Source organism: Capsella rubella, unplaced genomic scaffold (genome assembly GCF_000375325.1).
Source record: "Capsella rubella cultivar Monte Gargano unplaced genomic scaffold, Caprub1_0 scaffold_8, whole genome shotgun sequence".
Classification (NCBI taxonomy): domain Eukaryota; kingdom Viridiplantae; phylum Streptophyta; class Magnoliopsida; order Brassicales; family Brassicaceae; genus Capsella; species Capsella rubella.
In genome coordinates this window covers 7004934-7025873 of record NW_006238916.1, presented here as the reverse complement: position 1 = coordinate 7025873, position 20940 = coordinate 7004934, and the positions used below count along the sequence as shown (strand labels likewise).

The 20940-nt window shown below is 32.2% G+C and overlaps 6 protein-coding genes across 6 annotated transcripts; 3 read left to right on the top strand and 3 right to left on the bottom strand.

Moving 5' to 3' along the window:
• The first annotated feature begins 915 nt into the window (after nucleotides 1-915).
• On the top strand, nucleotides 916-3880 carry LOC17876480 (MADS-box protein AGL72). Its single transcript, XM_023788751.1, has 8 exons — nucleotides 916-994; nucleotides 1141-1335; nucleotides 2530-2614; nucleotides 2776-2837; nucleotides 2936-3035; nucleotides 3133-3174; nucleotides 3260-3301; nucleotides 3596-3880. Exons 2-8 carry the CDS (start codon nucleotides 1154-1156, stop codon nucleotides 3689-3691), a joined length of 609 nt encoding a protein of 202 aa, XP_023644519.1. The 5' UTR covers nucleotides 916-994; nucleotides 1141-1153; the 3' UTR covers nucleotides 3692-3880.
• Nucleotides 3881-4135: 255 nt separating this feature from the next.
• On the bottom strand, nucleotides 4136-6345 carry LOC17877090 (protein LONGIFOLIA 1). The gene is made up of 4 exons (XM_006279543.2): nucleotides 6186-6345; nucleotides 5992-6059; nucleotides 4936-5922; nucleotides 4136-4842 (listed from the first exon to the last, which is right to left on the bottom strand). Exons 1-4 carry the CDS (start codon nucleotides 6343-6345, stop codon nucleotides 4294-4296), a joined length of 1764 nt encoding a protein of 587 aa, XP_006279605.1. The 3' UTR covers nucleotides 4136-4293.
• A 3045-nt stretch (nucleotides 6346-9390) lies between these two features.
• On the top strand, nucleotides 9391-9751 carry LOC17875416 (putative defensin-like protein 270). The gene is made up of 2 exons (XM_006282176.2): nucleotides 9391-9479; nucleotides 9603-9751. Exons 1-2 carry the CDS (start codon nucleotides 9407-9409, stop codon nucleotides 9749-9751), a joined length of 222 nt encoding a protein of 73 aa, XP_006282238.1. The 5' UTR covers nucleotides 9391-9406.
• Nucleotides 9752-12083: 2332 nt separating this feature from the next.
• Nucleotides 12084-12517, top strand: LOC17875271 (putative defensin-like protein 270). The gene is made up of 2 exons (XM_006281502.2): nucleotides 12084-12167; nucleotides 12316-12517. The coding sequence occupies exons 1-2, from the start codon at nucleotides 12095-12097 to the stop codon at nucleotides 12462-12464; spliced, it is 222 nt and encodes a 73-aa protein (XP_006281564.1). The 5' UTR covers nucleotides 12084-12094; the 3' UTR covers nucleotides 12465-12517.
• A 2147-nt stretch (nucleotides 12518-14664) lies between these two features.
• On the bottom strand, nucleotides 14665-17006 carry LOC17874712. The gene is made up of 7 exons (XM_006280932.2): nucleotides 16703-17006; nucleotides 16579-16610; nucleotides 16286-16383; nucleotides 16095-16177; nucleotides 15635-15712; nucleotides 15442-15540; nucleotides 14665-15229 (listed from the first exon to the last, which is right to left on the bottom strand). The coding sequence occupies exons 1-7, from the start codon at nucleotides 16787-16789 to the stop codon at nucleotides 14963-14965; spliced, it is 744 nt and encodes a 247-aa protein (XP_006280994.1). The 5' UTR covers nucleotides 16790-17006; the 3' UTR covers nucleotides 14665-14962.
• A 265-nt stretch (nucleotides 17007-17271) lies between these two features.
• On the bottom strand, nucleotides 17272-19437 carry LOC17876236 (probable fructokinase-7). The gene is made up of 7 exons (XM_006280678.2): nucleotides 19292-19437; nucleotides 18799-19004; nucleotides 18492-18704; nucleotides 18203-18400; nucleotides 17960-18100; nucleotides 17755-17871; nucleotides 17272-17673 (listed from the first exon to the last, which is right to left on the bottom strand). The coding sequence occupies exons 1-7, from the start codon at nucleotides 19311-19313 to the stop codon at nucleotides 17530-17532; spliced, it is 1041 nt and encodes a 346-aa protein (XP_006280740.1). The 5' UTR covers nucleotides 19314-19437; the 3' UTR covers nucleotides 17272-17529.
• Nucleotides 19438-20940: the final 1503 nt, after the last annotated feature.

Genomic DNA, 20940 nt, shown 5'->3' with positions numbered 1-20940 from the left:
TCCAGGCTTTAAAATGTTTAAACTATATTTATTAAATATATTGTCAATAGGTTTTATTTGTAAAATTCTGGGTTTGAATAAGAATATATACAAAGAAATCAGCTATATTTCAAGAAGAAAATTTTACTATTAAAGGGATTATTAAAATATGTAAAAATCTATTTAAATCTCTTTGATGAAAATGTATTAACATGAAAACTAAAACTCAAACATATAATGTTACGCGAGACTGGATTTAAAAATTTTAATACTGACAAATTTTATTTTTGCTAATATCTTTATTATTATTTCTCCCAAAATACCGCACTTTAATTGTTTTTTTCTAAAAATACCATAAAAAAATTATATTTCAAGAATGTTCATTTTTTTTTGGGTTTCTTTTCTTGACGATTGAAAAATTTTGGCGAAAAAGAAAATCGATTGAAAATGCTTCTTCAAGGAACATCATTATCTGTATAAATGTTATATTTATTAGTTAATGGTCCAAAACGTATAGTTCAAAATGACGACAAATTGATTGACCCACACAAAATAGAACCGATTCATCCGGGCCGGTTAAACAAAAAGTTGATTTTACATAGACAGAAGGATTCCTCTTTTGTCTAGCTACTTTTCTTTCATTACCTACTGCCTACGTGGCCTAATGGAACATATAAACGTTACCAAATTAGAGAAGGCAGATTCTTTCTTTTTTGTTAAACAAAAGATTAGACTTCTTTAGGGTTTGTTGTGGCTCTTCCGCTAAGAGCCTAAAGAGAGAGGTAAACACAAAGCTTTTCTGTTGGTTGTTGTATGATTTCACTTTCCACTAATTTTATCTTCATTTGTCGTCTAATTGCTTTTTCTTTTCCTTCTTGTGATATTATTCGTTATCTCTATCCTCATTTGTCTTCTTAAATGGCTTTTTGAAGCAAATCTCGACAAAACTAGCTAGCTCTCTCAAAAGGGGCTTTGAGAGTTTCCTTTTGTTTCTTAGATTTCTCACATTTTCTTGGTAAAGTTCTCTCACACTGATCTTAATCTTTGGATTGGTTTTTCAATCAAGAAACCAAACCATTTCTGGGGTTTGACTTTTGGAATCTTGTGAGTTTGCTCACATTTAGTTAGGGTTTTTTTATAAATCTTGATTGGTTTTTGTAGGAAAGTAATTGAAATGGTGAGAGGAAAGATCGAGATCAAGAAGATCGAGAACGTGACAAGCAGGCAAGTCACATTTTCGAAGCGAAGGAGTGGTCTCTTTAAGAAGGCTCATGAGCTTTCTATTCTATGTGATGCTCAAGTCGCAGCTATTATCTTCTCTCAGAAAGGAAGATTATATGAATTCGCAAGCTCCGAGTAAGATTCTTAACTTGAGCTTGACAATTTACTCCAATCTATTTACTATTTCAAAACTCTTTTTGTGATGTTGAATATGTTGTCTGCTTAGTACTTGTGTGTAGTTGAATATTTCTGAACAAATAGTACTTGAGATTTCTTTATATATCGGTAAAAGATTTTGCTTGAAGAAGTTGGTAGATTCTCCCAAAATATGCTTCTTTCACATTTCATTTATTTTATTTATCCTATAGTTTTTTTTGGTAAACAATTATTTTCTTGTTTCACCTTCATGTTCTTTTTCCATTTATAGTTTAACTTGAGGTTTATCTTATGAATTAATTAGGGTTTTCAGACATACGGATTATTGAATATTGAGCCTTATTTTACGTTGGAACTCAAAGTGTCAAACAGAACCCACAAACCATTTAACATACTATTTTCTATTGGTACAAAATGAACCTTTAATGATTAAGAACACAAAGAAATTCAAAATAAATCGTGTATATATGAGAAATATATTAGTGTTTTGTTCAAATTTATTGTTTCTGTATAATTTTTGGATGTGTAAGTGTTGTGCCAATTTTCAGTTCTTGAGTTCACGCGAATATAGCCAAAATTCAGTTTTCTCGGAAGTGGGCTATCATCAGTGGATATCTAATTTTACAAACTTCACGTTTCAGATGTTTAATCCTAAGCGTGAGAGGAGTGTATTAGAGTACTATATTGAAAGAAACAAAAATTATTTGGATAATATATATGTGTTGTGGCAATCCTCCACTTTCGAGTTAGTTTTTGGGTGTGTGAGTTAGGTGCACACTAATAAGGGTGTTCATATATTGTTAATGTTTCAAGTCCAAGTTCCATATTCAGTGCTTCATATGGTCTAAGTAATAAGGTCGGACGACTCACTAAGTACGTAGGCCTATTGTGCTGAGAATGATTTGCATAAGATAACAATATACATCAATCATGGAAAAATTTATTCATACCTAGGTAGGTTTATCTAGAAAATCCGCACATATATATAGATGTCCAACATGTCTTTTTCATGATCTTTACCAATATATAGGCCATATGTCTCGTATAATAATATCAATTTGTGCTTATAAAGAGCCATAGATGGATTAACATGCTTACCATGCCAGAGAGTGTTCACATATTCTTCAACAAAATCTTACAACCTAATGAAGTGTTTCTTGAGATATGTCTTAGTATCAAGAAGACGATCAAGCGATACTCAGAATATAAGAGAGAGTACTTTGGTGCAGAAAGTCACCCTATAGAGCAATACGTGCAGGTTCCTTTATATACCAATTCTCAAAGTTAATTATTTCTCTAGGTTCATCAATTACTTACAAACTCTTTTGTATCAAGTCAAACTTAAGTTGAAAGATAGATCTAGCCACATTTGATTTATTTTTGGTAGCATTTGGTACAACCATTATAATGGGTATGCAGGGACTAAAGAAGGAAATGGTGGCAATGGTGAAAAAGATTGAAGTGCTTGAAGTTCATAACCGGTTTGTTTCTCAGTGTCACATATGTTTTCTAAATTATTTATGATGTAATATAATTGAGTTTTAAGTGGTTCCTAATTTTGAAAATGTGGCTTTGTTAGGAAGCTGATGGGGCAAAGCTTGGCGTTTTGTTCGGTGAAAGAACTTCAGGATATAGCCAACCAGATAGAGAAAAGCCTTCATATTGTTAGATTGACAAAGGTAGATATATAAAATGAAATGAGATATTTCTTTGCAATCTATTGTACGATCGCTTAATTATTTTTGGATTCTATATATGTTTGGTTGATATTGGTAGGCTAAGTTATATGAAGATGAGCTAAAGAAACTAAAAGCCAAGGTCAGAATTATTACAATCTTTATTTTGTCTGGATCTTTTGTCCTTTGCCATGTGTTTTTATCGATCTCTCCTCTTTCAAAATCAGGAGGGGGAACTCAAGGACGAGAGAGTCAGGCTCTGTGGAAGGGTATGTACCATTTGTCTAATTTTTATACCTTTATATATATAGAGAGTCACAAATACGTACAAATGGAGATACACATTGTAACTTGAACCCATTCATTTGACAAGAGCCGTTTTTAACTTATGTATATGGAGAAAATTGGAATATGTCATATGATGCTTTAACCAAAAATGTTTTGTTTTATGGGTCATTACTTTATATAGAAGAGGGTTTAAGTAAATGTTTGTTTTTATTTTTCCCTACTTATATATGCAAATTAAGAAAATTAATTTATACTCTTACATACATATATGTCAGGTTGGAGAAATGTCAATGGGGATGCCGTCCGGAAGCAAAGAGAAAGAGGATGTTGAAACTGATCTATCTATTGGATTTTCGAAGAGCCGACCATAAGATCTATCTTGTTCGTTAAAACCTGATCATTCTATCAATGATCATCTCAGTTAATGTTATGTATATTAATAGTATTTCATTTACTTCTCTTTTTTTTTTTGGTATAAACTCAAAATAATGTAATGTTGTAAGAGAGTTTAAACTATGTTTTTGTTTGTGGATGTAATGTAATGTAAGCTCTCAAGTTTATTTCTTCTTCTTTCATAGAGTTTATGTATTATCCTTAAAAAGTATGTTTTGCATTCCGTTTTTGCGCAACACAGTTCTTATGATTGTACCAAGTGGTTCTCTTCGGACAACATATTTTAATGCTCATGGATCCATATGGACCATATCAAGAGACGATATTTATTTTTGAATGCAGTAAGTCAATGACTCATTATGAACGCTAATCTTTGTGGTACTCGTAATATCTTCATAAATTGATAGTATAGATCAAACGAATATGGCCTTGAGAACTTTTGTTATTGGTTACGAAAATGCATTCATTCATATTTTTATATGAAATTAAATATAAACACCTATGGCCTGTTGGGAATTACAGATTGACCCAATAAAAAAACTATTCTAATACTTAATTAGTCGCAAATTAGGCCCATAAACTAATGACTCAAGTTAAGGCTCTCAATCTCTGCAACGAGCGCGTCTATGATCTCCCGCTCAATCTCTGCAACGATCTCTTCGTCAACCTTCTTTGTCTCTAGAAGATGGTCAACGTCCATTAAAGCAACTTGACAAGACTTACTACTATATGTCGCTACAGCGGAACATAGCTCGCTGATTAGCTCCGAACCATGATTGTTTCCCTGTCTTTTCGCGTAAGCTTCAACGTTTTTAGTTAGAATCTCGTTCACTAGATCGAACAAGAGCTTCCTATTGCATTGGAGAGCCAATGATCCTGATGGATAATCTCCGCATTGCTCTAGTTTGCGAAAAATCGAAGGATCAAGGGTTGTTGTTGCTGAGTCAGTCTTGATTCCCGCAAGATTCACTATTCTTGTGATGTAGTCTTTCTCTGAATCGATTTCAGTGGCTACATCGTTCAATTTGTGGTTCCTTGCTACTTGTGGACTATTCTTCTCGATGCTTTGTATCAAACTAGAGCAGAGTGATGAGTCTTCATTCGATATCGGTCTATCTCTTTCGTTAATCTTGAAACAATCCACGAAGATGGGAATTTAATCAGAAGCTTGGAAAGTTAGTGAGTGTTAGAGAAAGAGAGGAGTTTGAAACAAAGATTGTACCTGTTTCTGAGGTGGTCTTGTGTCAGAGATGTTTTCAAGAACATTTGACTTTGGTAGCTTTTTGAACTTCTTCTTGTGTAAAGGCTTGGCTTTAACGTCTTTTGATTCTGACAAGACAGTTTCTCGCTGTTTGATTCGAATATGGGATGTCGGAGAAGTATGCTTTATGAGACGTTGAGTGAATCTTGTTTCATTCTCTGCCTTCTTGCATCGGTTGATTGGTTTTAGTTGCTTTTGTTTTGCTCTGTTCTGGCTCTGTTTCTCTCCAGAGGATTTTGACACGGAAACAAGAATCACTGTTGTTGGCTTTGGCTTTGGCTTCTGAATGATCTGTTCTGTTCTGAAAGAAGGTGAGGAATTAGGTTTACGATTGGTGCTGCTTGGTTTGTTCTCTTTATCTGAAAACCTAGTTCTTGGTGAGCAAGAAACTGTTGTGTCTCTTCTAAGCTCATGTAACGATGGTCTTGCGCTTGCCTCTCTGTTCTTCACCGAGTTTGTTATATCCATACCAACGACTCTTCTAGTGGCGACTCTCTCTTTGATTTGTTTTACTATATGCCTCGCGTAATCTCTAGGACTCCGGTTCTCTTCTTGATCTTGTTTCAGCCTTGAACACCTAGGATCTTCATGCTTATTCTCTTTGTTCAGCTGAAGAGAGAGACGATGAATGTCGAAATCCGATTTCCGAGCAGAGGAGATTCTAGGGCTCACCGGTAAAGATCTTGTGCCTTTATTGGAAAGTCTATGGTAATGGTTTGTGAGACGACTTGATCCATGATGGCTCGGCATTGTATGAAGATTTGACAGTGAATGGTCAAGATCAGTTTTATCAGGAAGGAGATCAAGACCCATTAGTCTAGCCACCAAGTTTGGTGTTTTGCTTCCTGGTGAGTTACATATCTCAGATGAAGAAGTGGAACTATCAGTCGCAAGAGCTCTGAGTCTTGAACTCTTTGTCCCTATCTCTGTCCTCACTCTCATGCTTACCTACAATTCCAAAGTCATTATCAGAAAATTATCTCAAACAACTCTTTAAAGTTTAAAATTTTGACTTACAGGAATATTCAAACTTGGTTTGTCCTTATAGGTTGTTGATGGTATAGACTCTTCTATTAACTTCAAGCCTAAAAAATTCAAACGATAACAAGAACAACACTCATGTTTAGTATCTCTCAAACTCCAAAAAAAAAAAAGCTTAGAAAATTTAACTCAAGCTGTGTGAAACAAAATAAAGAAAAGAGTATATATACCTTTATTTGACCTTGAAGAAGAATCAATGGTGAGGTGATGATCAAATAAGTGGTAAAAAGCAGCCATGCATCCATTTGGTTTTCTCTTCGACTTAGATGAGTAAAAGATTGCTCCACCACCACCGTGGCCGTAGTCGAGTCTATGGCAGTTTCTTTCCATTTGAAGTAAGAAAAAGCTTACACACCCTCCTTTTTTTTTCTTTAAAGTTAAAAGTTAACAGAGTGGTGAAAACTGAAAAGGGACTGACAAGAAAAGAGTTTAAGATAAGAATGGTGGATGGAGGGATATACAAAAAAAAACAAGAAAAATGGTGGCTGAGTTTATAATCTAATCTTGTTGAGTCTTGTGGTTTCTTTCTTGATTTTTAAAATTTTTTAACAGACAAGAGATGTTGGAAGCAGCTATCTCCTCTCTGCAATTCTCTTTCTCTCTCTCTCTCTTTCTTGCTTACATTGGGAATCGAAACATGAGGGAGGAGTGTGGTGAAGAATATTTAATGTGACAAGAAGAAAATGTGATTTCAAAGAAGAGTATACATAACAATAGTAATAAACTTAACTACTACAAGATAAGCTGTAAAAAAAATAAGAAAAAATAGTTAGTAAGTAAGAGTAGAATTTATTAGATAACGATGGCCACAACTCTCTCTCTTTCAATGGAACCAGACAGCTTGAGTGTTTTTACTACTAGTATATCATTTTCCAACCACACTTCATGTCTCTTTCTACTAATTTTGTATGTGTATTATTTTCAAGTTTTTGAACTTTAAAAATCTTTATTGTTTCTTGGGGATTTTCAAACTCTCGTGAACCATATTTTTTTTTTTTGGCTTACGTAAACAAGAATATTCTCAATATATGTAAGAGGTCTTTGTGTCATGGTTGGTTGGTTTAGGTTAGGTTTAATGTACAATGTGAATAAAAGACATACATCACCACAATTTTCAAACTATTTTTGTGTTGTTGTAGACCTTCGATGTCTTTCTATTTTCTAGGATTTTTGTCTTTTGAGTCTTTTTTTTTTTTTTTGTTCTGATCCATTTGTTTTCCTTGGGGCACAAATTTTTTTACACGTAAAGTAAAGACTAATACGTAATGAGAACAATTAAAGAAAATTATCTTTGCCTTTTAAAAATGGAACATATAATAAGAGAAACATAATGATACTTATTAATGACGAGTTGAGAGCGTTGACGATAATTAAAGTTGTGTCTAAGATCTAATTTGAATTTCTCTTTCCACGCTTTTAGAAATCGCATTATTATGTTTACTAAACATTTGGTTTAGGTCATAATCTTATTGACTCTAGCTAGCTCTATTAGAATTGGAAGTTGAACTTTTCTTTATGCATGTAAAAGTTTTGTTTGTTTGTTTCTCATAGTTATTTGGGTAGTTATTTTGGAGAAAGTCACATGTTTTATTTTCTAGACCATTTGTTTCTTACATAATTAATACTCCATTATCAAAATCTGTATTTTACACATATGTTTACAAGAAGAGCAGCCCCACCGTACCCACAGCCCCACCGTACCCACATTGCCCCTACTTTAAGAGTGTCTATAATGGAGTATAAATGTATCCCTACTATAGTAAAAGAGAAGTACAAAAGTTTCTTGGGTCGGGTTTTTTTAAAAAATTAACCCGAAATTTTTCAATTGGATCTTACTAAAAATTTAAAGATATTAAATACCAGTTTCCATATATATTATTTCGAAATCTACCAAATTAAACCATCAATATCGGTTTTGGAAAGTACATTAATCTTAATTTGTTTAAGGAAAATACATTAATGTATGATTTTGTATATTGGTTTAACAAATTAACCTAAAAATCAGAAATATAAATTAAATATAAAATATTTATCAAATTATCCATAATATTTCAAAACAAAATGTTCCTTAAATATCTTATATTAATATTTAGATGTATAATTTTCTCCTATATTAACTATGATCTTTAAATTTGTTTATTCTAGAGATTTGTTTATCCTTAAATATCTTTATTTGTTTATTCTAGAGATTTGCAATTTTACAAAACTGCATGAAAGGTCCAAGTTAAAATCATGTATTTATGATTATGCGGTGTACCGCGGGTCAATCCCTAAACTTTAAAAATGATTCATATTATAATATTTATACATGTATATATGTCACATATTGTTCTAAAATTAACAATCCAACTAAAATCATACAATTTAAATAATTTTGAACATATTCGAAACCAACACAAAAATACAATATAAAAATGATAGAATTTAATTAATAATCAAAATAAAGTAAAGCAAACACAAATTAATTATCCCGCAACGTACAAAGGATTAAAAATCCGGTAATTTTCCCCCGCGCTGTAGCGCGGGTCCGAATCTAGTAATTTAGTAAAGAGATGGACACCCGATTCATTTTGTAACTACTAAACTAAACTATACTCTATCACGGTGAAATTTCAAGTCATTATTCTATCGAAATTTACAAAATATAATAAGAGAAGCAGATAGAGAGTCAAAATCAGTTATCTAGCTATATTTATATTTAGAAGAGATGATCAATGTTTGCTCAAAAAAAAAGAAAAAAAGAAGAGATGATCAATACATGTATAAGATGGAAACGCCACCAAACAAAGATTGGATAAGGGAATCAATAAAAATAATATTCCATATTTTTTTAAAAAATAGTCCATAGTTATTAATTTATGGATTTTAAAAAATCTAATGAAATCCACTGTTATTGAACTAGTGATTTAAAAATCCATCTTAAAATCCATTGTTATTCAAAATAGATTGTGGATCTGATTGTAATGATATGAATGATTTTGAGAGGATTTGATAAGTTTCCCTTAGTTGAAAATATTAAAATCCAAATCTCATGGTTTTAAGTGAGATTGAAAGAATTTTTACAAGAAACCATATAAACTTCCCTAAATAATCATATCAAAACTCAAAAACTCAAATTATTAAAATTATACTTTAAATACACCCCTAAGTAAATATTACAAATTTGTGTAAACTCTATTTAACTTAGCATTTTGTTGACAAAGTCAATGTAACTAATTTCAACAGAATCTTAAGTTAGTAGGTTTATGGTATATATTAAATTTGATGAAATATTTAGATGGATTAACATTGGAAACTCATCTATAAAAGAACAGTGAACTCTCATTTTATTCACTAAGTGGTTTTACAAAATATTTCATAGTAATTCTATTGTAGATTTGTTTAAAGAAAGATGACGCCTTCAAAGTCTCATTTTGTTGCTCTTCTCTTTATCATTTTTCTAATGGTTAATGTTCAATCTGATAGTAAGTTTTTAACATCATATACTAAAAATGTGCATATATCATTTTATTATATAATGATTATAATAAATTTTATGATAATTATACATAATGATTATAACTACCTAATTTGATTAATTTTGACAGGGATTATGGATGAATCAAGCGATTGTGTATTCAAAGGACCATGTCATAAAAGGTCTGATTGTTATGAAAGATGTGCAATGAAACCTTTTGTTGGTGCTTTGTGTGAACCCTTGGGACGTCAAGGACTTACATGTTGTTGTCTCTCTTAATATGTAACTGAAAATGATTGACAATATACATCTTCCATACGGTTTAGACAAAATATTATATCACCTACATATATTGTTCTATATTATTATTTAAAATTTACATGTCTCAATAAAAAAGGTAAAAAAGTATGAAATATATGTTTTATAACTTACATTTATAGTTTTTTTAGCGTAAATTTATGTTTAGTTTCAAATAAAAAAGTCTATGATACTTTTTGTTTCTCATATGACCCCAATATAAGAAAATCGAACTTGAATAAGACTTAGTAAATGCTGGGCAAATACTGTTTGTAAAATCTAACTAATCATTTTTTATTTTGGTTTCATCTGAACCTATCTTATTGTAAATGAGGATCTTCTCATTCATGAATGGCAAATGTGTTATCAAATTTATAATTGATGCTCATCAAAATAGACAAAAACATCTTATCTAGACATCTAGTAACTGTAACACCAAAAAAATGTACCCGAGCATATAAATAATATTTATCATCCTTTATATATTAATGGAAAAACATTCTAACTAAAAAAAGCTGATATGTCGCTCTCACAGAGCTTATCAACAAAAATTACATAAATCCCATATATACTTATTAATATTTACATAAATTATCCCCTACTGAAATTAATTTTAGAAAGATAAAAATTAAAAATTAGCTGCTTACCTTTAAAATCCCGATTTGGTTGCTATAATATTACCAAAATCATTCTAAAAATTATTTATCCTTATAACTAAGTTATTCATACTATAGTAATTTCAAAATTATTAAGCTAATATCCTATTAGTTTTCAAGCTTTCGAGTAACGGGAAGGGATCAGAATTTGGATACTCAAATTCGATTTCAAAACTTTCACTGTCAATTACTTTGCTTTTCAATGATAAAGAAATATATCTAATTATAGTTCAAAATAACTTATTATTCATATTAATTAATTTTTAATTTTAAATATTTTATACATTATAAAATGAAGTTTTAATTTTGACCCAATTTTAGTAGAATTTAATAGAAATCAAACCGATCCCAAATTTGGTTCACATTCGATCCAGATCCGCATGTTAAGATAATATTCATGGTGAAACGATTATTATTTTAAACTTTCATAAACTTAATAAATCTAAATCAATATAATTTAATAAATGTTATACTAGATAAATATAATTTCGTTTGTACGTGAGATTTCACTATCAATAAGTTTTGGAATTTAAAAGTAATAAATCTCTTAAAATAAAAAAGATTTAGAACATACATTAGTTTCAAATAAAACTTTCAGCTCATGCAAAAGCATAGCTTGTAACCTAACAAGGTAAGGGTCGTTTGTTAAATATTATATGGGTCTTTTTTAATGGATAATCAAATCTATAGACATAATACATTAAAGAGATTTGAAAGTGATAGTGAATGTAGTTGATGTGATTGATTGTAGATGATAAACTCATCATAAAATATTATATATTGATTTATAATCCATTTCCATACATAAAGTATGTGTGACGAGAAAAAAAATATCATAGGCATGTTTATAGCAAAAGTAAAAGTAAATGAACAATGAAATCTACTGTTATTTAACTAGTAATTAAAAATCCATCTTAAATTCAATGGTTATTCAAAACAGTTTGTAGATCTAATTTGTAATAATTTTAAAGGATTTGAAAGAATTTGATTTAAGATTTTCTAAGTTAAAAATATTAAAATCCAAATTCTATGGTTCTAACTTTTAAGTGGCATTTTACAATAAACCATATAAACTTCTCTAAATAATCATATAAAAACTCAAATCATTTAAAATTATACTTTAGATACACCCCTAAGTAAATATTAAAAAATTGTGTAAACTCTATTTGACTAGAAGGGTGTATTCAAAGTGGAATCTTAAGAGACTTGTATAGAATTTATAAATCCAGTTTTATTCAAATATGAATTTTAAAAAGTTTCATGAAATCTATTGTTATTGAATTAATGATTTCAAAATCTATCTTAAAATTTATTTTTATTGGAAACAATACGTGGATTTGATTTTTAATGATTTAGAAGGATTTGAGAGGATTTCTGGATTTCCTTAGTTAAAAATACAGAAATCTAAATCTCATGGTTTTAGGTAAGATTAGAAAAGATTTTACAAAAGTCATATGAACTTTTCTAAAATCATCAAAATAAATGTACATAATTTCAGCAGAATCTGAAGTTAATATTTTTTTATGATATATACTAAATTGGATGAAATATTTTGATGGATTAACATTGGAAATCCATCTATAAAAGAACAGTCAACTCTCATTTTATTCACTAAGTGGTTTTACAAAATATTTCATAGTAATTATACTGTAGATATCTTAAAAGAAAGATGACACCTTCAAAGTCTCATTTTGTTGCTCTTCTCTTGATCATTTTTCTGATTGTTAATGTCCAATCTGCTAGTAAGTTTTTGTTTTCATATACTTCAAATCTACATATTTTCATTGTATACATAAAACTTATCATTTTAAAATATATATATTTTAGAAAAAAAAAACTTATGATAATTATACATAATAATTGTATTTCTAATTTTTATTAATTTGACAGGAATTATGGATGAATCAAGCGATTGTGTATTCAAAGGACCATGTCAAAAGAGGTCTGATTGTTATGAAAGATGTGGAGTGAAATCACGTTCGCTTAGTGTTTTATGTGTACCTTTCGGAAGACAGGGACTTACATGTTGTTGTCTCTAGTAATATGTAACTTAATATGATTAAAATATAGACATATGCTTAATACGGTTTAATACTATATCATTTACTTATCTATATGGCTCCATGTTATTATTTTCAATTTACATGTCGCAAGCTGGATTAAATTCAGTCATAACTAACTAAAATTAAAAACATAGGAGATCTAACATAAGTTTATATAAAACAATAGGCGAAAAAGTATGAAATTTTGTTTTGTTTTTTAAAACTTATACGTTTACTTTTTATCTTAAGCGTAAATTCATATTTAGCTTCAAATAAATAAGTCCATGAAATTGTTTTATCATAGGAACCCAATATATGAATAAGACTAACTAAATGTCGAACAAATAGAGTTTGTAAATTTTGACCTATCATATGTATTTTGTAATTTGGTTTCATCTGAACCTATCTTATTATAAATGTGGATCTTATCATTCATGACTAGCAAATGTGTTTTTATTAAATTACTATCTAAAAATGACTCTCATCAAATAGACGACAAATTCTCATCTAGTAATTGTAACACCATAAAAATTGCACCCGAACATATATATATTTACCATAATCTTATAAAGGTGTAACAAGTCGGTAACTATACAAGTGAGGGCCATAATGAATTGTTTTTTTGAGGATCAATCAAATCTATCGACCTCAGATAAGATGGAAACATCAAAGAGATTCGAAAGCGATAGTGATAGTAGCTGCTTCTGCTGCTTAAATTCAAAAATCAGAAAGAAAAAAAGATATCCCACTTGGAGAAGCTAGAAAGGGATATATTCATATATGTGTGTATCAGAGTCCTTCTCATAGTTAAGAAGACCGATGAGTCACACAACAAACCAACCACAGTTGAAATCGAGTTATCGGGACCACGTTTTACCTAAAATAATTCCATTGTTTGAAGAGTATGTAGTAGTATACAGTTTTTTTGTTTAGGAGGTCCATCGTCGTGGTGGCCATGGGACACAGCATGATTTGTCTTGTTGCTTCAACAGTGTCCCAATAGTACAAGGGTTGCTGTTTTGTATAAGGGCAAGTCAGTGTTTTAGTGTATTGTCGACGACGAGACTATGACGACGACGGCCGAATCAATATAGAAGTCTCATTACTGTGCAGTGCAGTTTTTTTTCTTGTGTTTTGTGACTTTGGTGTTTCTATAAACTTTTTTGAATAGAGACTAGTGTTAATGTTTTCACTGTAGAGAGAAAGACATCATTATTGGTTATGATTTTTGTTTCCTTGCTCACGTATTGAATTTTTGATGATGAGATGATGCAAAAATTTGGAACCATATGCTTCAAATTTTTTTTATCTCGTCAGTATTATTATTATTATGAGAGGGGAACGCAATGATATGTTTTGATTTAATGCTACTGATGTGTTTTGAAACAACGCCAAAGTCTATGTATACTAAAGTATCTTTGATTTTCAAAAATTTATGAATGTATACAAATAAAGACAAAAAACAAAGACATTAAAAAAGCATGCAATGTTGGAATCATAAGGGTAGTTAGAGTTAGATCAGACATTATAAATGTAACCATTTACTGCTTCTTATGCAATTGAAGAAGACTCGACTTATCAAATTAATGGCGAAAATGACACTTTTTGAGGGTTTTTAAACTTCTAAAACAATTTTTTTTTTTACAAATTTGAAGATGATAATAGGAATTCATAAAAATTATATTTATATGAAATAAAAAAAGAGTTGCAGCGGAATCTCGAATATGATAAAAATCAAATTAGACAAATCCAAATGCAGAAATTCTATATATCCTATTTTCGAACCATATTTGATAAAATCTAGGATGCAGAATATTATTGGTTCCAAGCATAAATAACTAAATTCAACATTTACTACAAAACAAAAAATATTGGTTAATACAACCAAATTCTGAGTGACGTCAAAAACTGGGTTCCACTTTGTGGACTCCCCTGACACAGATCGGTCACAGGTTCACTTGTTTCTATATAACATTATTTGATTGACACACACAGTATAATTAATAGAAGAAAGGCCAAGAAGCATTACTGTTACTCTTTTGACCTTTCTGTAATTTTTACTGAAACTCTTTTATCTTACTAGACTACTACCATCAGTTTCAGTTTCATTCAGGAGAGAGCCTATCCAAAATCGAATATGTAGATAGTAGACATATCATAACTTAGTTCTCCATACCACTTACCAATCATGCCAACATCGTAGACAAATATAAAATTCTTAACTGTTCTCAGATCATTACATCAACCCAGTTGTACAAAATTAGAGACCTAACCTCAAGAGACTGATCGATGAAAACCCAAATGTGACTGAATGGTTTTTCAATTCAGTAACACAAGTATATTTGAAACTGAGAGTTCTCTGTTGCTACGGGACAGGTCCACTGATATTAGAAGATGAATGTAACGTACCTTGTAAACAATATATGCGACTTTCTTCTGATTGGAAACCGCAGCTTTCGAATGTATATTAAGTGTATTATAGATATATGTCTATCTTAATTTCTACCATCGACATCGAATCCAGCACCTGTCCAACCTCCTCTGCCTTTGTTCATGATTCCGATTCCTCTTCCCCTTCCTTGATTCTGTGGTTTCTTTTTCGTTTTTGATTCTCCTTCTGCTGTTGCTGGCCTCTGTCCATGTTCTCTACCTCCTTCCTCCTTTCCCTGGTTATTTTCTTGTTTTTCAGGGTGGGTCTGTGTCTGATTACCATTGGGTGCTGGTGAGCTTTCTACTACAGATTTAGTCTCTGGTTCTTGGACCTAGATATGCAGCACAATCAGATATATATAACACCTTTCATGTATCCACTGATTGCCAAGCAAATAGATTTGATTATTCATGTAACATTTGAAAAGTAGTTAGCTGTGTTTAGCAACATACTCATGCAGGAACTATCGGGTGTCTCTACAGTTAGACTAAGTTGCGTTACTAGAAACAGAAGGAAAAATTACTAGACGGAGAGATTGTTTACTTGCTGAATAGAAGTAGATGATCTATTTGGATTCAACGCTTCTAGTCTTCTTTTCAATTCCTCAAGTCTGGCGTACTGCGTATTGCTGCTTTCTTGTACCTACATTTATAATTTACAAAAGATAGTGATTTGAATGTCTCTCAACGGGGAAAACTTTCATTGTCATTATCAGTGTTCATAAAGTATATTTTACCAGACGGTTTAAATCTTCGCAAAGAGTCTGTTTTAATGCTTCTTCATCCTTCACAACTTTTGATGCTGCTTCAAATGCCTAAAAAGAGAAAGAGGTTATTTTTCAATCTCTAGAGTTCATAGGTAGGGGTAAACAATCTGAAGAAGGATTGAATTCCTATAGATCATAGCATGACATGAAACTACTCCAGCACTGGAAAGTAAAACCAACAACGTAGATGAACTTCAAAAGGAAAGTTAGTAAAAGTTCATCTACTCAGCTATCTTTGAAACTAATTATAAAACCTTGAGACAATGATACCTTAAATATCCATTGATATGACTTATTCTGCTAATGGGGCAAAAACAGGGAATAGAAATGTTCACATCCACCGATAACTAACTCTATGTGCCATGTGAAGACAGACAGAACATGACAGGAGAAAACATTGAGATACATTAATCAAGAAAAAGAGATAAACCTTCCGCGCTTCTTCTTCTTTCAACTTAGCAACATGGATCTTTTCAGTAGCGACTTCAATTTTCTTTCTCAAGTGTTCCATTGCTTTTCAGTTTCGAGAAGAAAAGAAGAAACATAATCAATAAGGCTATTCCATGTAACACAACCAAAAAAAACATGTCACATTGATGAAGAAAGATTAACTAGCCAAACCTGCTTTCTTAGGTCCAGCAGTGAGTTTCATTTCCATTGTAAGGTTTCCAAATTCCTTTTCAACATCCCTAATCTTTGTATAGTTCTCCTCAATGTATCTACAAAACGATGAAATATAGATCCTCATCAAAAACAAGTTACATCACCTTCTTCCCAACAATTGAAACAACTACATTCACATTCTTAGATCATCCATGTTCCAAAATCTCTAAAATCCCCAAATCGAGAACTCATTACTACGTAAATACACACTACATTTTCAAAATGCACAAATCGATCACAACACAACTTACTTCCTCAACTGAAGTTGCTCTTCCGCGATTATCTGATTCGAACAAACAAAAAAAATCATCAAATCGCGTTCAGTAAAAAAAGCGAATCACACAGAACATCAAATCCAGAGAGTAAAATTTGTACCTTCTCTGTGTAAGCAATAACAGGAGCTTCTCTTGCAATACCATCAGGTCCGATCTCAGCCTTCAGTTTTGGATCCGAAGCCATCATCTATCTCTCTCCCTTCTTCTTCAAACTTCCAAAAATCGATCCAAATCCAACAATGCTCCGATTTCGTCTTCTTCCTCGAATTTCAAAATTCACACTCCATGCATCACATTACGCAGACATGATTCGCGTGTAGTTCCTACTCCTTGCTCTGGTTTGGATCGAGGGAAAGTGATGGAGAACGTGAGAATTATCTTCCCTGATTTTGATTTTGATTTTGACGGTGGAAACGAAAATTTTAAAGTTCGTTAAATTTTCACTAAAGGGCTTAACGTTCCCTTCTTAACGCCGTTCAATCAGTGAAATGTCGATTATACCCGTTCCTAATTAAGTTTGACTTTCAAAAAGGTGTCACGTGCTACTCACGTTGAGGAATCTGTGGGAAACTCCTCGTAAGCCGTAAACCGGTTTTAGTAAACAATTTTAAATTTTAATGGTTCACGAGACCTTGTCGTTTTGCGTCAAAGAGTGTGTGTCGTTCTCGGTTTACAAGAAAACGGCAAGCAGTTTACAAAATGAGAAATATTTGTTCCTTGTAGTTATATAGTCTTATAGAACCTCCTAACTCCAAACCACCCCAATACTAAAACTCCGGGAGATCAACAAACTAAAACACACAGACACACACAACATTTTCGAGTTCCTACAAACTGGGGAAAAAGATTTAAACCAAAAAAGGAAAAAACACAAAAATACAGTAAAAGGTAATGAAGTGATACACTTAAGAGAGACTCTGAAGCATTTCAAGAACGATGAGAAGCAGAAGAAGTGAGAAGGTCTTGAACAGCATCCATGCTCGGCATAGCCGGAATAGCTCCTCTCTCTGTTACTGTAATGGCTCCACAAGCATTTGCGAATAGAAGCGCCTCTCTTAGTTTCTTCTCATCCTACAAATTGAGGGTCAGATTCTTCAGTCTAGATTATAAGCCACAGAAGGTTTAAATGAAAGATATGAGTTAGTAAAGTACCTTGAGAAGAGTGAGATCAGAAGCTAAGCTGTTCAATAGACCGCTCACAAATGCATCTCCTGCACCGGTTGTATCAACAGGCTTCACTTTTACTCCACCAACTCTTCCTTTAAACTCCTGCAAGAAGATATATAGCTACAAGAATAAGTAATCATCTAATATTGATTTGGTATTGAAGAAGAAGTTTTAAAAAAGAGAAGTAAACCTGAGTGTAGTATCTGCAACCATTAGGTCCTTCTGAAACAACCAGAAGCTTAAGATCCGGATGAAAGAGCTTTTGCAACACCACATTATCATCATAAGGATCATCTCCACCAGTCAGGAATGTGATCTCGTCCTCACTAATCTGAGAAAGTCTCAGACAAAGCTTGTGTCAATTCAAGTACTAGAGACAATGATCTGATCTTTCACCTTAATATGGAGTAAAAAAAAGGTCGTATATACATACCTTTATAACATCTGCTAAATTCCAGATACTCATGATCTCTTTCCTTGCAGCATCTTCTGATGGCCACAATGGCAATCTCAAGTTCGGGTCATAAGACAAGAGGCTCCCTGAGGCTTTGGCAATTTTCATAGCTGCAAGCTGAGTCGAACGGCAAGGTTCCTCAATCAAACTGATAGAACCGTAATGAAAGATCTTGGCCTGCAGTTAAAACAAAACAAACCAATGGACTTAAGTCTCACTGAAAAATCTAATCTACCTTTTGGTCCAAAGAGGAAACAATGTAATATACCTTTTGGATGAGGTTCTTGTCAAGCTCAGATTCCGAGAGAAGCATATCAGCACTCGGGTGCCTGAAGAACAAAAACTCCCTTTCTCCATCAGCTCTTAAAGTGACAAAGGCGAGAGCTGTCCGTGCATTGTGATCAAATCTCATCCCAGAGTTGTCGACATTGTTCAGCCTTAGAATATCAGCTAACATTCGTCCAAACTCATCATCACCAACCTGAATTGTTTCAAACAAAAATCAAAACTAAGATAGGATTCAAAAACAAGAGCCCTATGACTGATAAATCAACTATGAGTCAAAAATCTCAGACCTTTCCAATGAAAGCAGAAGAGCCACCAAGTCTAGAGACACCAACAGCCACATTCGCAGGAGCTCCTCCAGGAGCTTTCTTGAAAGCTGGTGCTTCAGCCAGTGAAACACCTCCCACCGTCGGAACAAAATCAATCAACATCTCACCGAAACACACCACAAGAGTTTCTGAATCTCTTGTGTCGATCGTTAGGTTCTTGAGATTACCTATTTACCACAAGACATGCAATCAAAATTTCGAATTCTGACAACTCAACTAAAGTTCCTCGCTTTTGTCAATCAAACGATAACACAAGATGAAACAGAGATCTATAGAACAAAACCCAAGAAGAGATATGATCAAAGAACAAAACTTTCAGGCATAAACAATAAAACCCAGATACTCAATTCCATGAAAACGAAAAGAGAAAACTTTATTCGAATCCAGCTCGATAAAGATCACTCGACAAGCGTCAGATCAAAAACAAGAAAAAATAAAGATTTCGAAAACTAACCTGAGATGGCGTTCTCACCCATGTTGCGATACTAGAAGAGATCTTCAGATTTGGAAACAGAGAGGGATCTAACGAGGAACAGAGAGAGCGAGCGAGAAGAGAGGAGAAAGATTTGAAAATTCGTGTGCTTTATTTCTTTTTTGGTAATTGTTAGTAGAGATGAAGAGACGAAGTTGGTTATGTATTAGTAAGGTTTCATTATGACGTCACTCAAAATCTATTATAGTTTATAGATCGACAAAACAAAAATATATATTAACGTTAATAAGGACAAAAAACGCTAAACTCTTTGCAACGTGTTCACCAAGGGAAACTTAAAAACTTCCTGAAATTTTATTTATATTTCCGGTTTAAATGTGTTTTTTTTTTTTGAATCATAGTTAAATTCGAAAATTAGAGTATAATAGTAACAACCTATAGTATTTAGATGATGAAAAATTGCGTGCTTAATGTGGCTATGGGCATGAAACATGATTTGGGTGTTATTTATTTTCCCGTGAACTACGATTAGAGAGTATGAGAGAGTCCTCGTTCTTTGAATGACACAAAAGAAACCATCCGTTTGTGATTTCTTTTTGTTAGTTGTTATGTGTTTTTTCTATTTTATTTAAGTTCTCCTGCAATTAGAAGAGATTACAAGAAGTTTAAAGAGATTATATATATATAGATTAATCACCAGTTGATAATGGTTCTTTATTAAATAACTGAATAGTTAGGGAAGCAGAATCTTGAACTTGGAAAATGAATTATGCATTTTGCTGCTAGAGTTGACTTGTTGTTATGTGAGATGGAAGAGGTGGGGTTGGAGTATGTCCTGAGGATTCAGGATTGTCTTAAAGTCATGACGAAACAATACATGAATTGTGTTTATGTATTGGAGTGTGAGTGGTTGAACTAGATTTAGTGATTTACTCTTGATTCGGGTATTTGGTGTTCGGTTCACTAGTGGATAAATTGGTTATCGGCTGAGAGGAAGTTGGGTTTCTAAAGGGTTGAAGAGGCCCAAGCAGAGTAGAATTGAAGAAGCTGGCTGTCAAGCCCAAACCATAGCGGAGGCTATCCAAAAATGGTGCAATGCATTGTATTGGTAAGTGCTACAAAGATTTGTACAAAGAATTCGTTTTGCCTTGGCATTAGCAAATTTTACTTCAAAATATAGACACATCGACAAAAAATAACTTAGCTTCCATAATTTCTGAAAAATTCAGCGTCTGCTTAATCAACAATGCATATAGATGTGTTTTTTTTTCTTAGCTAGAAGAGAAAATTATAACCCATTTTTTCGTTTACTAGGGTTACTACTTACTAGCTATCCGCCGAGAGTTGTAGATTTAGTACCCATTTTTTTTTAGCAATTTCAATTAACCACAATATTTTTTGTTGGTTGGGCTACTTAAAAAGAACATATCTACCAGTCCTATAGTAAAATGGATAGATATTTTCTCTAATAATATGATATTTTGATCATATTATGTGAGTTTCCATATCAAGATTGTAATTATGCTATCACTCAATTTGAATGATACATTTAAAGTATATTATAAAGAGTAGTAATGTAGTACATATATCACATTTATTTTTGTAGATAATGAGAATTTGTTTCCGTTTCACATGCGCATAATTGCTACTACAAGTACCGAAATTTTTTT

Coding starts and splice junctions, on each gene's coding strand:
- LOC17875416 (XM_006282176.2), top strand. CDS start 9,407: ATGACGCCTTCAAAGTCTCATTTTGTTGCTCTTCTCTTTATCATTTTT. Junction 9,480..9,602: donor GGTTAATGTTCAATCTGATA/GTAAGTTTTTAA, acceptor TAATTTTGACAG/GGATTATGGATGAATCAAGC.
- LOC17875271 (XM_006281502.2), top strand. CDS start 12,095: ATGACACCTTCAAAGTCTCATTTTGTTGCTCTTCTCTTGATCATTTTT. Junction 12,168..12,315: donor TGTTAATGTCCAATCTGCTA/GTAAGTTTTTGT, acceptor TTAATTTGACAG/GAATTATGGATGAATCAAGC.
- LOC17874712 (XM_006280932.2), bottom strand. CDS start 16,789: ATGATGGCTTCGGATCCAAAACTGAAGGCTGAGATCGGACCTGATGGT. Junction 15,541..15,634: donor GCGAAGATTTAAACCGTCTG/GTAAAATATACT, acceptor TTATAAATGTAG/GTACAAGAAAGCAGCAATAC. Junction 15,230..15,441: donor CATCTACTTCTATTCAGCAA/GTAAACAATCTC, acceptor CTGCATATCTAG/GTCCAAGAACCAGAGACTAA.
- LOC17877090 (XM_006279543.2), bottom strand. CDS start 6,345: ATGGAAAGAAACTGCCATAGACTCGACTACGGCCACGGTGGTGGTGGA. Junction 6,060..6,185: donor TTCTTCAAGGTCAAATAAAG/GTATATATACTC, acceptor TGAATTTTTTAG/GCTTGAAGTTAATAGAAGAG. Junction 5,923..5,991: donor AACCAAGTTTGAATATTCCT/GTAAGTCAAAAT, acceptor TTGGAATTGTAG/GTAAGCATGAGAGTGAGGAC.
- LOC17876480 (XM_023788751.1), top strand. CDS start 1,154: ATGGTGAGAGGAAAGATCGAGATCAAGAAGATCGAGAACGTGACAAGC. Junction 3,036..3,132: donor ATATTGTTAGATTGACAAAG/GTAGATATATAA, acceptor TGATATTGGTAG/GCTAAGTTATATGAAGATGA. Junction 3,175..3,259: donor TAAAGAAACTAAAAGCCAAG/GTCAGAATTATT, acceptor TTTCAAAATCAG/GAGGGGGAACTCAAGGACGA.
- LOC17876236 (XM_006280678.2), bottom strand. CDS start 19,313: ATGGGTGAGAACGCCATCTCAG. Junction 18,705..18,798: donor CTTCTGCTTTCATTGGAAAG/GTCTGAGATTTT, acceptor GAAACAATTCAG/GTTGGTGATGATGAGTTTGG. Junction 18,101..18,202: donor ATTTAGCAGATGTTATAAAG/GTATGTATATAC, acceptor AGACTTTCTCAG/ATTAGTGAGGACGAGATCAC.